At 35.6% G+C, this 14889-nt stretch overlaps 2 protein-coding genes across 4 annotated transcripts; both read left to right on the forward strand.

Moving 5' to 3' along the window:
* The first annotated feature begins 1797 nt into the window (after window positions 1-1797).
* Window positions 1798-10457, forward strand: KEA5 (K+ efflux antiporter 5). 2 transcript variants are annotated; one of them, XM_020691274.2, is made up of 20 exons: window positions 1798-2225; window positions 2346-2389; window positions 2967-3034; window positions 3146-3230; window positions 3334-3395; window positions 3589-3664; window positions 3786-3860; window positions 5653-5724; window positions 5807-5890; window positions 5974-6042; window positions 6215-6292; window positions 6396-6484; window positions 6566-6674; window positions 7235-7288; window positions 8234-8329; window positions 8943-9131; window positions 9214-9291; window positions 9582-9626; window positions 9710-9805; window positions 10086-10457. In XM_020691274.2, exons 1-20 carry the CDS (start codon window positions 1994-1996, stop codon window positions 10113-10115), a joined length of 1731 nt encoding a protein of 576 aa, XP_020546933.2. In that variant the 5' UTR covers window positions 1798-1993; the 3' UTR covers window positions 10116-10457. The 2 variants fall into 2 exon arrangements, with proteins under 2 accessions (XP_020546933.2, XP_011101192.3); XM_011102890.3 differs by having other exon boundaries at window positions 1800-2225; window positions 6566-6662.
* An 822-nt stretch (window positions 10458-11279) lies between these two features.
* PBS2 (cysteine and histidine-rich domain-containing protein RAR1) lies at window positions 11280-14447 on the forward strand. 2 transcript variants are annotated; one of them, XM_011102841.3, is made up of 6 exons: window positions 11280-11522; window positions 12603-12605; window positions 12711-12793; window positions 13476-13630; window positions 13830-14056; window positions 14165-14447. In XM_011102841.3, the coding sequence occupies exons 1-6, from the start codon at window positions 11433-11435 to the stop codon at window positions 14258-14260; spliced, it is 654 nt and encodes a 217-aa protein (XP_011101143.1). In that variant the 5' UTR covers window positions 11280-11432; the 3' UTR covers window positions 14261-14447. The 2 variants fall into 2 exon arrangements, with proteins under 2 accessions (XP_011101143.1, XP_020546932.2); XM_020691273.2 differs by lacking the exon at window positions 11280-11522 and having other exon boundaries at window positions 11687-12605; window positions 14127-14266.
* The last annotated feature ends 442 nt before the right edge of the window (window positions 14448-14889 follow it).

Genomic DNA, 14889 nt, shown 5'->3' on the forward strand with positions numbered 1-14889 from the left:
CAAACTGGACCTGAAGTTTGTGTTGAAGAGAATATTGGCCCATTTACATGAAAGAAATAAAAATTAAGGGCACCCTATTTGTGAAAAATTAAATATTTCATATTCAATTTTCAATTTTTAATTTTATTTAGGTTTTTGTGTAAAATAGTTAATCAGATTGTTGTTTATATTGAATTATGATATCAAATTAATATATTTTTATAAAGTACGTATATCAAATATATTTTTATTTTAATTACTATTTCAAATGAAAACCCAACTCTTTTTTGCAATTTTAATCTAAATATGTGGAATATTTTGTTTTTTGAGAAAATTTTGCTTATTTAAAAATAAATCAATTTCAATTTTTATAAGTTTTGATAACGTATTGAAGATGCATGAGTTTGATATAATGTTTCGATATAATTGAAAATTATTGTAAATAAATAAAAGATGTGTGTTGTATTGTTTTTTAATGGGAAAAATTATCGTAAATGTTGAATCATGCATTAATATTGATCAGAATTTGATGAAAATAAGATTACTCCAAATCTCAAATTGATCCGAGTTGATCACGTTTGATTTCGATTAAAAATCACGACCTCTCAACATCACCACCCCGAATCTGATATCTGAAGATAAAACAGGAAGAGTAAGCTAGTCGGGTTCGTTCCGACAATGACACTCTGATGCTTAAGTAAGTTGAGGTCAACGATCTAAATATGCGAGTAAAAAGTAGTGTCTCCAAAAATACATTTCATTATCGTTGTGTGGGCTATTTATAGGGTTCTTTTGTGGGTCCCATCTTCTAACGCGTGTCGCCTCAAATGTGTTCATGCAATGACTAAGCATTCCCTTAGCAGGCCATCTGTCCAGGTCCTTATGTGGGTCGAATCCGGGTTATTCTGACCCGAAAGATGTCCATGACTCATAACAAACAACGACCAACTTTGCGATATCTGTAATGTCTTCAACCAACACCGATTCACGATCACCTCTGCGACCTCCATGATTACGTAAAATCCCCATCACACATCATGCCCAGATAATTATCTTGTGTATAAAGGAGAGGAAGCAAGGAAATTTGCACTAGTAGTTATATTACTTTTAATAAAAGTGCTAATTACTCAATTAAATCAATGTCCCAAAAAATTAAGCAATAAATCAATGCAACAAAATTAAAACAAAGTTCAATAATCCGGTTTGATAAGACTCAAATGCATGATATCAAAATTATTATCAACACTTCAATTTAAACCATTATATTAAAACATTATTGTAAAAATTCAAAATATCACGATGTTATGAGGTTGGCAGTGGGGGGTCTAAAGGCAAGAGCGTTGTGACAATCAATGTCGTGTGAAGCACCTTTCTTCTTATAGTTAAAAAAATTGCTGATAATTATTTCGAGTTTGTGATCTAATAGTTTTGGAATAGCTTATCACGGTTGTTATGACACTCGCGAAGCACAAGTTGCTTCACCAAAATTGGGACAAGAAATGTTTTTTCACCAAATGGTGCACCCATGTTAATTTTACTAAGAGAAGTTGGGCGAATTTTGAATCACAACACAATCACCAACAATTACTGACCGTGACTTTAAATAATGGGCTGAGCATTTTGCAAGTAAATAAAGAATTAAACATAATAAATTGGGATATGATGCCTAATATTCAAATGTAAAGGGGACCTAAAAGATATAATAAAAATAAAAAATTAAAAAAAGTAATCTGCATAGCGTAACGCTCATCTAAAAAGAGCAAGATAATAGGACCCAATGTGGACATGCCACGTTTGTTTGCAGAAGATTTGAACCCACGGGATCCAACTCTCAAATCTCAATTGAGGCAATAAAAAATAAATAAAAAAAACTCTCAAATCTCAATTTCCTCTCACGCACTTCATTTATTACTCTTGATCATCCCGCGCAACCAGAAATTACGATAGATACCCTACCCCAAGCTCCTATTTTCTCTTCAATTTCTTAAAGAATCTAAATTCTGGAGCCTGGACAATGGGGTGGATTCCGGTTACAAGGAAGGATTGCCGAGTCTTGATTTTTATCTGTTTAATTATTAGTTTGTGCATCGATGTTACTCATTCGGCAAGATCCAAGCAGGATATTAGGGAAAGATTTTACGGGAATTTGATTAATTCTTCTGCGGCGGGAGATGGTGACGGGAGTATAGCGAAGATGTTTGATCGCGTGCTGGAGAAGGAGTTTTCCGAGAATGATGCGCCTGAAGGTTTTTCTTTTTCTTTTTCCCCAATAATGTTTCGCATTTTTGTTAAACATTTTGATTTTATTTAGGTGGGAAAAAGAACTGTTGTAATGTTGCCTTGTTTTGATTTTCATTGTCCCAAAGGTGCTGGTGAGAGCAGCTTCAACAGTACTGTGGCTGATAAACAGGTAGATTTATGTTTTCTTTTGAGATGCGCTCAAGGTGGATATACTTTTTACTGATTTAGTTAAAACATCTAGCTACATGGAATCCTAATTACACAAAGCTAATTTTCTTGTAACGTTAATTATTAAAATTTTGAAGTAATACAAGTTGTTCCAATGTATGTTAATCTGTCAGGCAATCTGCAAAGCTTATCTGATGTAGAAGTTCTATTTATGTATATTGTTTGTTGTATTTCCATGTCTGGCTTCTGGAAAGTTGTAGTACTACTTCTTATTCTTGTGGTTGGGAGTACTACAACAGTGTTTTAAAGGTTATTAACTTCTTGTCAAATTCCTGAGGGCTTGGTTATTTCGTCATTTGGTTTCATGGTATTGATCTCTTTTACACTCCTAACAATAAAACCACGGTGATTTTTTTAGAAAATCGTGTGCTTCATTGGATGATTAGCTATTTTTTTTTTTGTAACTGATTGAAGTTGGATTTGTTCAGCTTTTGGTATGGCCCATAATTACAATGTTGGGTTTTCTGGTCTATATTATTTTGGCTTTTTCTAAAATAAGATTCTTTTGTATTCGACAGGCAGAGTTGGAGACTGTTGCTAAAATCACCCATGAAAAGACAAAGATGAATGACACTAAAGAGGCCAAGTAAGAAACTGAAAATGAGTTTCCATCTCCAGTAAATAATATATCTTCTTCTAGTTAACTCAGAATGTGGCTGTATCATTTCAACTTTAACTCTGTGCATTCATTTGCCAGTGGTACCAAACCATTCCAATTTCAAGATGTTTTCTCCCTGGAGAAAGAAGATTCTGATGACATGACAACTCTCATAGATAAAAAGGTGAACCTGTTCTTTTTGTTTTGAAAAGTACATGATGTCACAGATTTTAGTGTCGATTCTTCTCTCAAATGAAACTTTCCTGACCCATTGTGCATAACTGCAGGATAACGTGTTTGTGATGTCGAATAAGAAATCAAAATATCCAGTACTTCAAGTAGATTTTAGGTAAATATTCTTCCTCAATGTCTTTTGAATGGCCACATGCATGCCTATATATGTAGAGAGATTATCAGTTTTTAGCATCCTGTATACCTTTCTTATAAAATACACGTGAAGGTGAGCTTTTTAATATTTTGCTTCTGTTTAACTTTGAAGTGGTTTTGATGACATGTCACTCTAAAATGCTGAACTACTGTAGGCTGATTTCAGACTTGGTGGTTGTGATAGTCTCTGCTGCCATTGGTGGAATTATCTTTTCCTGTTTGGGACAACCGGTCTGTGCTTTTGCTGGTCGTTACTTGCTCTTATCATTCTTTGACATTTTGGCTGCTTTCATATTCATTAAGCTGCATCTCGAAGAATTGAAATTCACTCATCTATTTTCCATTATTATAGGTTATTGTTGGCTATCTTCTGGCAGGATCGATCATTGGACCTGGTGGTTTAAAATTTATTAGTGAGATGGTACAGGTATGTCGACCTCCAAATATCGGGGTGTTTATGCTCTAATGCAGCATATTATTTAATTTTGCAAAGTCAGTAGTGCTCTATGTTTTCAATGTTTACACACTAGAGACTTTGAACTCAGAGAAGAAATGAGAACTTGATCTTTCACAGCTTTTGTCATTATCAAGAGAGCAACAGCTTCACCATGCACCTTGGACGTTTTCAGTAAATGTAAAATGTGGAGTGTCTTAAACAAATCTAAGAGTTCATGGCAAAAACAATGCACTATATTATACTTAGGGAACGTCCTGCTAGAAAATTTTCTCACAAGTAGGGGTGCCTTTTTAATTAAATTCATTCCAGAAAATCTTAGGATTTTTTCTGCCAATCTTATTCTTTTTTAGTTTTCAGTTTCATTTTTACTAATTGCATCAACTCTTTAGCTGGCTCCAACTATACCATTCTTTGTTGTCAAACTTGTTAAATATGCCCTTGATTACCTCAGAAACTGATGAAAACTGCGATGCTGAATTTTCTGCCAAATCTTACAATATTATATCCAAGTGACATTTAGGAACTGGATAAGACGAAATTGCATCTGTTTTGCACACTTTGAAGTGAAATTTTAGCGCATAAATTTAAGTTTCGCGCTATGTGCTTTTACTTCAGTTGGCAAGAAGGTCAACAGAGAACTGTGATCAATGCATTTAAAATTTCGAGGGAATTAGTTGTCGTGACAGCGCCTTTCCATGACTTGTTCTTATTAAGCTTGGGATTCTGGAAGTAGAGGATATGTGATTGTGTGGAGATACTCATGGATGCAAAAAGTTACCAAGGAGATCAGCATTTGGTTCTTTGTGTGGCATCGGGCAGCTTTATGCCACCTACTTGGCTGTTAAGGCATAAGGCTGTGCCAATGTCCATATTTGTCAGATGTGCTTAATACCTGGAAAAATTCATTTATTTGGTACTTTTTTTGTTAGAAGACAACTTGTTCTCAATCCTCAACCTTATTCCGCATAGAGCTGGAGAGAGGGTGGGTGTGGAAGAAAGGGCGGGTGAGTGAACCATCCAAATTTCAACATATTAACCAGCATTAAAAATAAATAAAAATTAAAACATTTACTGTAAGCCTAACTAATGCAAGTTAAAAATTATCAAAAAACATTTTTCACATTGGCTTGGAAAATGGTTCAATAAAATGATTCTTTTGTAGTGAGCCTTAATTCTTATTTTTTTAGTTTCATGAATGGATAAGATTAAGACTATTAAGAAAATTCTTAATGATCAAACTCATGGTATATGTTACAACTTTTGGTTCCAATTCTGCATCTTTTTCCTTTCTTCTCTTTTGCCAAACTTCAGAAGTTTGAGTCACTCACCAACTAATTTCTTCTCTAAGTAAAACCTTCATCACTATTTAGGCATTTGTTTTGCTCCAGCATCAGCAATAATAGAATTTGGCTTAATATATTATGTTCATAAAAGCAACATTTGAAACCTTTTCATTTCTTGAAGCTCGGTTTATCAATTATTAGAGTGAGATATACGAATTTTATGGCACCATAAAGCAAATCTCACTCCTAGTCACTAGAGTGAGGGCAGAGCACGAAATGCTATTCCTAGATGGAGGATTATGTGATCTGGTCCCCAGCACCTTCATGTCATTTACAATATATCTTGCTTGATCTCATGTAAGGAAGATCTTTGATTGTCATACTGATTGAATATTATGACATTGCTTACTTATTTCGGCACTCCTGCTTCAAAAGATAATAATGTTTTGTTCATATGGGATGGTCCATACACTTTTCAGGTAGAGACTGTCGCTCAATTTGGTGTTGTCTTTCTTCTATTTGCCTTGGGTCTGGAGTTCTCTTTGTCAAAGGTGCCATTGTTTGCCCCATTTTTGACAGCTGTCCCTTTGTACCTTCTTCGTCTGGATGTTCTAAAATGTATAACTGCTGCAGCTTAAAGTTGTGGGTCCTGTTGCTGTTCTTGGCGGTCTGCTTCAGATAGTCATCCTTATTTTCTTGTCTGGCATAACTGCAGTGGTATAGTTCTAATCTGTTGCTTGTCTTTCTTGTGGACAATTGTCGGAGGCATTTTATGCTAATTCATGATCCGATTGTGGCAGTTATGTGGAGCAAAGTTGTCAGAGGGTGTATTTGTTGGTTGTTTTATGTCAATGTCGTCAACTGCAGTGGTAATTATTTTATTATCTCCTCTCAAACATATTTTAATGAATCAGCATATGGTGAAACAAATTATGTACTCATTTTAACCTAACCTGCTTTCCTTGACTGCCTTCAGACATGAGAGGAGTTGTCAGGAATTGTCCTCATCTTGGTATTAAATTTTGGTCTAACTCTCTTCAGGTAGTTAAGTTTCTGGTTGAGCGGAATAGTAATAATGCCCTTCATGGTCAAGTGACAATTGGGACACTTATTTTCCAGGTGTGTTCAACTTTTGGTTAATCAGTGCCGAAACAGTTCAGCTTATTTTCTCTTTACTTACATAAGGTGGTTGTCATTCTTCTCTGTTGGAGTAATCTTACAGGACTGTGCAGTGGGCTTGTTATTTGCTTTACTCCCTGTTCTGGGAGGTAACAGTGGTATCCTGCGAGGAATGCTCTCCATGGGAAAATTGTATGTCCGGCTCAATGCAGTTGTTATTAGTCTTTTGTATTAATTCCGTCCCGTTGAACCTGGTTTCTCTGTTGATTTCAGGCTACTCACTCTGTCCATATATCTCAGTGTGGCTTCTATATTGACTTGGTTGTTTGTCCCTCGGCTTTTGAAGTTGATGATGCAACTATCAAGCCAAGTTAGTAGAATTGTATAAGTTATTTGTATATTTGTGCTTATTTTGGAGGAAACATAATTAAGTCCTATTTGCATAAAAATACCACACAAACATCTTTCGAAGCCTTTTCTAGTCATTATTCCAGACAGCATATATAGGAGTACGCCCGAGATACTACTGCAGAAAGATCAGAAGTGGTAGCTACTGCTCCTAACTTGATGTCTGCATGCAGTTGGGACCTAAAGTTGGTCTACAACTTTGGAGTCTTTGATTTATGAAACCCTCTATCAACAATATTTTTTTTTTTTTGGCACATTGGTTATCACTGATCATCAACTAGTGTGTGGTAGTACATAAGAGAAGGTTTATCATGTGAATTTGGGGAAGCTATTAACTGTTCCAATTGTTGATTGCGGGTCAGCTAGTTAAAGTTCTGGGGTTTTGTGGATGATGGTTGCAAGAAAAGAGAATAGCCTACAAACTTTGCCGTGGAACATGTGTTTTTCTTCCATTATGTAGTTTTAACTTGTAGATTGTGAATTTGACTTTTAAAACATTCTGTGTCTTATGGAATTTGTTTATGTGATTTTTAGACAAATGAACTCTACCAGCTGGCTGCTGTGGCCTTCTGCTTGATGTCTGCATGGGTAAGGACTATGAACAACATAGTGCTTATACATTATGGCGTTGTTTCTAATCTTTTCCATTTGATGTCTTTAACATGGTCAACCTCATACATATGCATCTTATCTGTAGGGCTATTTATGATTGTAACATCAACATGTATGTCAAAAAATTGTTGATGATAACAGAATAAATATAAAGAAGCGAGGCTGAATAAGATGATAATTGTATCGTCAATCTGCAGTATTAATACATCATGTGGTGGATGATTTCCTTTTCGGTGTGCTTCTGGCATACCTTGTGATGCAGAACTGGAATTACATTAGAGAAATGCATATTAGTAGATGACATGAAAGTGCTGCTTCTACAAATCTAAAATTCAGACTTGCAGTCTGTTTGGAAGCGGAACATGTTGATGGAGGAGACTATTAGACAGTTGTGAAGATATGTTCATGGGCATGGAGAGGGATGCGTTGCTTTATGTTTAAAAGTGGCTTGAGGGTTTGTTGAGGCAAGCATCAAGAGCCAATTTGGGGTGTGGAGTTATTTTCTTTTTCCTTTCGACAAGATACTGCAGCAGACCTGCAAGGGTGAAGCTTATTGTGTGCTACTGTTTCTAATGGTGACGACGTCACCCTTGACAAAGGAAACAGTCTGATCTGCCACATAGCTTGAATGCTTAGCTGACAGCATGTCTGGCCTCTTACGATTTTTCTAGTTTCTTGTATGAAAAGCAAATTTTGGATGTCTTCTGGGTTATACAGAGATACTCGCTTGCATGTATTTGGCAGTATTCTCATAAAACCTTGCATGTCCTAAGCAAATATTGTAAAACATATAAAAATAGATGATATATGGGGTGCATTCTTTCATGCTTTCAGTCTAGAACCAGAGCTCTTCTAGATGTTGGGGCATTAATTTTGTGCATGAAATGTTTCTTATTAATGCTATGTTTTATCATTTTCCAGTGCAGTGATAAACTGGGTCTTAGTCTTGAGTTGGGATCATTTGTGGCTGGGGTCATGATATCAACCACTGAATTTGCTCAGCATACCTTAGATCAGGTATTATCCGAAAACTATATAATTTTGTATGATCTCTTGCTTCCACCTTTGACTTAATTACAGCCCTCAGAAGAGACTTTTCTGTCCTATTTCTGTCATCAGAAACTTCAGAAGTTGTCTTTCCTTACCACTGAGAAATTCCTTTCAGCCATCCTAATAGCCTCCTTTTATTGTAAACTAAAGTTACCAGTTTGCACATATAAATAAAAGGCTTGCTTTGCTCACGATTCACTGCTGGTTAAAGTAATGGTTTTTTATTTCCCTAGTGCCGGACAGGTGCATTACTGAATTTTAGATGGTACTGATGATAAAAGGTTCTTATGATAGCTGCTTAGTTGTAGCTTTACCTGCATTCTGATGGAGTATGTTCTGAAACTCTGCCAAGCTCACATTGTCGCACATGCTTTTCTCACAGTTCTAGTTTCCTGGCGTTTCCTTTTCTGTTTTAGAAGATATGCAACGTTTACAAGAGTGTGTAATGATAGTTCAACTTGATAGTTTGAGCTCACTGTGAAAAATGTACTTGCCAATGTTTTTAGCTTGTTCGGTGGCCATAATTATTCTGGGGCTTTGAATATGTATTAGCTTATTTCTAAGTACATCTTCTTTGCAGGTCGAACCAATTCGTAACTTCTTTGCTGCTCTTTTCCTCTCTAGTATTGGAATGCTCATACATGTGCATTTCCTGTGGACACATGTGGATATATTGCTTGCCTCTGTTATTTTGGTGGTGGTTGTCAAGACAACAGTTGCTGCTGTGATCACAAAAGCCTTTAGCTATAGTCTCAGGACATCGCTCATTGTAAGTTTAACCCTTGGTTAGATTTTCTTTATTGATAAAAGTGTGTGAATCTACTATTCATGAGGATTGATGTACTTCACAGGTGGGTGTGTTGCTTGCACAAATTGGGGAATTTGCATTTGTTCTCTTAGGCCGTGCTTCAAATATACATCTTATTGAGGTGATTTTCTTTATTTCGGTCAGATATATTTATTGCACTATTGATAGATACACTTTCTTGTCAGCATTCTCCCAGTTATGCCTCTATTTAATATTTATATTCTTAAATTGATGGTGAAAATTGCTTCTGCTACATTTTGGGTTGAACTAATGCTTGAAATTCTTTAAATTTTGTCATGCTCAATGAACTTATTCTACCGGGTTGCGCATCTGGGATTTCCTAACTCATAATTTTTTTGATTAATGTCTTTTCTAAATCATCTCACAGAACATTCTGTCAAAAATTTGTAGGGAAAGATGTATCTTCTTCTTCTTGGAACAACAGCTCTCAGCCTCGTGAGTATCTCTTATGTTTTCCATCTGCCTAAACGAATTCCCATGGTTTGCTTTCTTAATACTTGATCTAAATAATACTACAGGTCACAACTCCCGTCTTATTCAAATTGATACCTGCTTTAATGCACCTGGGAATTTTTATGCGCTGGTTTTCTTCAGAGAATGGAACTAACAATGAGGTGGTATTCCATCTTTTACATCACACAAACACATCTAGTCTCACTCCAGTCTGCTCATTGATAACATTTCTACTATCATGGACTTGTTTTGAACTAGTTGATCCCTCAGTATTGTTCAGTATGTTTTTCATGGATTGAATTTGAACTCGAGAAAAATGTATACATTTCGTCTCTTCTCTTTAACCTTGTTTGCAGTCTTAATTTGACCGAGCATATGCACACTGATGAAACAAGATATGAGGTTTCAGTTTATGATATATTCCTTCAAAAATGTCTGCAGGAAAAAATCTCTATTGTTAGAAATGGATAACAGACTTTCTTGGTCATTCTTGTCTAAAGAGATGGATACAGGAGCACAAATGTACTATAGTAACACAGAGGTATCAAAGTGGAGTTAACATTTTTGTCGCAGAAGCAAAAGTAGCAGCCAGATGGATATGCTTCAGGCATGGAGAGACTAACATAGATTATTATTGTGTACATATCTATAGCCTTAATATTACAGGACGTGTAAATACTTTACATGCTTAAAGAGCTGTGCAAGTACACATCGATACAGTTTTCGATATTCTTTTGCTGTTGACTAAGTGGAATTCGATTCACTTCTAAATGCACATCCTTTTAATTATAAGGTTTCGATATTACTTCTTTCTGTAAGAGCTCAATGACACTTTCAAATGATCTTCTCTACTCATATTAGCTTAGCTTGATGTATTGGAAGTTTTTAAATCTCAAACTCCACTTTCGGGTAATATTATTTGGTTTGATCAAGAAAAGGTTTGTACTTATGGATTGTGGCCCAATTTTTGAAAAGGACAAATTTTAGTATACTTGTAATTTGTATTTTAGTATAACTAATTTTTGATAGCATAAAAGTGCGATTAATGAATTAATCTTCGTTTATAAGTTGTGACACTATGTTTGATTTCATGTTTAGGCATTTTTTAGAAAAGTTCAAATATACTCAATATTTATTTTTATATTTTTTACATCTTATCTGGTGTATTTTTTTTTATTTTTTAATTTTTTTATATATAATATATATATTATTACATATATAATATAAAAAGATATGATTGGACAATAAATAATGATTTTTGTCTTTCAAATTCCAATATGAAAGCCTATACCATTTATTTTAAAATATTTTAATTACCTCACTACACAAATCTAAATATATAATCTATCTCCAATACACAATATTTGCCCCTTATTTTTTTCTCTCTATCTCCAAAATATTAAAATAAAACACTCAAAACATAAATTCAAATACTAAGTTGATTTCTCTGTGGACAATTCAAAGAAATATTATTTCAACTACAAATTCATGTAAAATTTAAAAATTGAGATAAATGGATTTTAATTTGAAATAAAAGAAAAAAGAAAGAAAGATAAAAAGGGGGCGTGTCGAGTCCGACCTCAAACCCGGCTCCGAATTATTGCATGAAACTAGTGAATTCGGGCCTAGATTCGAAGGTTTACAGCGGGCCGCGTACATTGACCGACGCTCAACAATGAAGTCTTCAATTTTGCATAAATAAATCGTAAATACCTACAGAATCTCTCTCTCTCTCTCTCTCGCAAACACGCACACACGCACCAGAAGACTTGTTGGAGATACCTGAGAATGGCGAAGGTGAGATGCCAGAGGATCGGATGCGACGCAATGTTCTCCGAAGACGACAATCCAGACGGTTCCTGTACTTATCACGATGCTGTATGTGCTCTCTCTCTCTCTCTATTGAATTGCAATTTATGCTACTGTGTATCCAGTTTTGTTTCGCTATCGACGAAGTATGGGTTATTATTGGAAGATCAATTCTACGAAGAGAGCTCAGTTGATAGTATCTGAGTTCCGCGCAGTTACTTTAAGCTAGTTGGATTGAATGGTGGAATACTGCTCAAACATTGTTACGGTTGGTCGTGTTTTTTTTTTTTTTAAATCTTTGCTACTCTTGTTTTGTTTTTTCTTTTCTTTGCGTTAACAAATTTGGAGGCGTGTCTTCCTTGGATTCATTTCTCACTACCGAGTAGAATGCTGTTCTTTTTTCTTCTTCTTTTGGTGTTTGCGTGTGTGTGTTTTTGGAGGAGTGTTGGCCATGGGAGATTAGAACCATTCGTTTTTTGGGTATAGTTTACATTTTGGTCTTATTTACCTCTTTGAGTGCATTAGGAGTAGTAGAATTGGAGTTGTTAAATGATGTCCGTGGAGCAGCAGCAGGCTGTTTCCAATAATAAATGCAAGAATAGGATGAGGATTTCAAGGAGATATCGAATCGGGGACGAGAATGGGCATTGGAGATGGAGCTAGATCTGTAAAGTAGGCTATGGATGATTTTTGTGCTTCCTGAATGTCTTTTCGATCACCATGCCTGGTAGAAGGCTTTGATGAGGATAGACAAAGAGATTAGAGAATGCCAGGTAGAAAATGTTGCTTGTGTGGTGGCTAGGACAGTTCTAAGGAAAATATCATAGTTACTTTATTTGATATTTGTATGAGGAGAAAGCTTGCTGATTCATTTTTCCACATGATTCAATTTTGATCGACTTCTCAGATGCTGGTTTCTCTCTTAAGTTTGACTAGAACAAGAGAATAACTGAATAAGATAACTGTTGAAGCATAGCAGTTTCCATGCTTTTTCAAGACCGATAACCTGAACATCATATCTTCTGATTATGACCTGCTTTTTCATTCCATTTTTTACCATGTTTCATCTTCTTTATAGTTTATATCCACTCATTAATCTTTTCTTCTGATGCATGGCGTTCATCACCTGCTTCTGCATCCCTTCGTCAGGGTGTAAGTTTGATGCCCCTTTTCGTTTTTTGGTCTCATTTGATGATGTATCCATCAGGCTAATCTACCCATGTCCAAAACTAATAGCATAACTATTCCTTTTCCCAGCCAATATTTCACGATGGGATGAAAGAATGGAGCTGTTGCAAGAAAAGGAGTCATGATTTCAGTTTGTTTTTGGAAATTCCTGGGTAAGTAGCCATTTCTCCCACCTTTGTATTCCATTCTTTCCTGTTCCTAGATCATGGGGCATAACATTTATCCATCTAGATGAAGACTATGCCCATGTTTTCCGGACCTCAAACTGTGACAATTCAGGTAACATTGTTTTCTGGCTGCTCATATTGATGTATCAATATTGGTGGTAAGTTGTTATTTGGGCACTTAGCTCTGGATATTTCTGCAGTTTTAGTTTGAAATGACTCTAACTGTAAAAGTATTGTTGAGCTTACCACCATAAATATGGCAGAGATTGATACTATCTGATAAATCATATGTTCATGTCTGCAAACCATCTGGATTCATTTCTAGTGGGGTTTCCCTGCATTTGAACTTGTCAAGATCTCATTATGGTTTGTAACCATTTATGCCTTGAAGGTGTTAAACTATTGAATGTATTGTTCAAGTGTCTGTGTAGTTTGACTATTGATTTACATATTTTTTTGGTGTGAAGTGTTAATTCCTTTTGTGTGAAAAATATCTATTGTCAGCCAGTAAAAGCTTATAATTTTTTGGTGCAATGAGTATTTCCACTATTTATATGTAGTTTGATCATGGAGTTCCATTCTTCACCTGAACAGAATCTGTAACTGGTTTTGATTTGTGAATTTTCTATGATTTGTAAATATAAGCTAATCACATTTATTCCTTTAGGTGCAAGACAGGAAAACACACAACTGAGAAGCCAGTGCTTGCAAAGGCAGCTGCAGCTCCAAAGCTACCAGTTTCGGCTCCAACTACCACCACCAATTTGTCGTCAAAAGATACTTGTTCACGGTGTCGCCAAGGGTTTTTCTGCTCTGACCATGGTATATTTTTCTTGTCTATCCTCTTGATTTCTTTTTGCGAGGGTCTAACTATATGCTGAAGAATTATTTGGCTCATATTATTCTTAAAATGCATATATAGTTTTAAACTGCCAATCTTTGAAGCCCCATCATTAAGTGTTGTTTTGTGTTTTCTAACCTAACCTTTAAATAACTTTTCCTCACGTATAAACCTCTCCAGGCTCACAAGCCAGGGAATTGAATCCAAAAACCTCCAACGCTTCAGGAGATGCACTTGGTGGTTTGCAAGCTGCCCAGCCACCTCCAGCAAAGAAGATAATTGACATAAACCACCCTCAAATTTGTAAAAATAAGGGATGCGGTAGAACTTTTAAAGAGAGGGACAATCATGATACAGCTTGCAGTTACCATCCTGGCCCAGCCGTTTTCCATGACAGAATGAGAGGGGTAAAAATATACACAGTTCCCTGTTTCCTTGCCACCTCCCTCACCCCTCAATCTATTTCTTTTTTGACAGCATAGGGTAATGTCTTCTTGCTCATTGATGGTGTGCAGTGGAAATGTTGCGACATTCATGTTAAAGAATTTGATGAATTCATGAGTATACCCCCGTGCGCAAAGGGATGGCACAATGCTGATCCTCTGCCATAATGAGAGCATGACCTCCAAAGGTTTCTTTTCTTCCTCTAATATAACTAAAAACATGGAACATTTTACTGCTGAGTTCGATCATCATCTTTGGCAAGGGTTGAGAATGTAGAACTCAAGGCTCTTGTTGTACACCCATTGACCTCAATCACTTTCTACAGTGTTCAACCATGCTTTATTTACATGTTCAGCATAATGAATCTCACACTAAGTCGTGTGTGTGTGTTCATTTCTGTATAGGATGAACAATCATCATCGTAGTTTAGTTTAAAGCACTGTGCCTAGTATTGAGGTCCTATACTTGCATTATCCACAGATAAGACTTACACACTGTAGTGTCCGATAATTTTTTTGAAAAACTGAAACCATAATATCTTAAATTTTGGTTTGAATTCACAAGTACCTTTCGTAAAAATAAGGAATTTTAATTTGTTTTTAATCTTAACAAGTGTTTCCGATGTTAATCATATCACTTCCGCTGACGCTGATAAATTTTTAATGTTTAAACACTTTATTGTTAAACTAAGATTCAATGCGTATAGTTTTATAAATTTTTATATGTATTCAAATTGATGAAGGGGTAGAGTTTTGATTTAATGAACTATAATGCGAATTTTAGTGGATTCAAGTTC

Source organism: Sesamum indicum, linkage group LG7, assembly GCF_026168435.1.
Source record: "Sesamum indicum cultivar Baizhima isolate 11 linkage group LG7, ASM2616843v1, whole genome shotgun sequence".
Taxonomy (NCBI): domain Eukaryota; kingdom Viridiplantae; phylum Streptophyta; class Magnoliopsida; order Lamiales; family Pedaliaceae; genus Sesamum; species Sesamum indicum.

Excerpts from the sequence above, each read along its gene's own strand:
- KEA5 (XM_020691274.2), top strand. The coding sequence starts at position 1,994 with ATGGGGTGGATTCCGGTTACAAGGAAGGATTGCCGAGTCTTGATTTTT. Across the intron at positions 8,330-8,942 it reads CTCAGCATACCTTAGATCAG|GTCGAACCAATTCGTAACTT; the intron begins GTATTATCCGAA and ends TCTTCTTTGCAG. Across the intron at positions 9,627-9,709 it reads GAACAACAGCTCTCAGCCTC|GTCACAACTCCCGTCTTATT; the intron begins GTGAGTATCTCT and ends ATAATACTACAG.
- PBS2 (XM_011102841.3), top strand. The coding sequence starts at position 11,433 with ATGGCGAAGGTGAGATGCCAGAGGATCGGATGCGACGCAATGTTCTCC. Across the intron at positions 13,631-13,829 it reads GTTTTTCTGCTCTGACCATG|GCTCACAAGCCAGGGAATTG; the intron begins GTATATTTTTCT and ends AAACCTCTCCAG. Across the intron at positions 14,057-14,164 it reads TCCATGACAGAATGAGAGGG|TGGAAATGTTGCGACATTCA; the intron begins GTAAAAATATAC and ends GATGGTGTGCAG.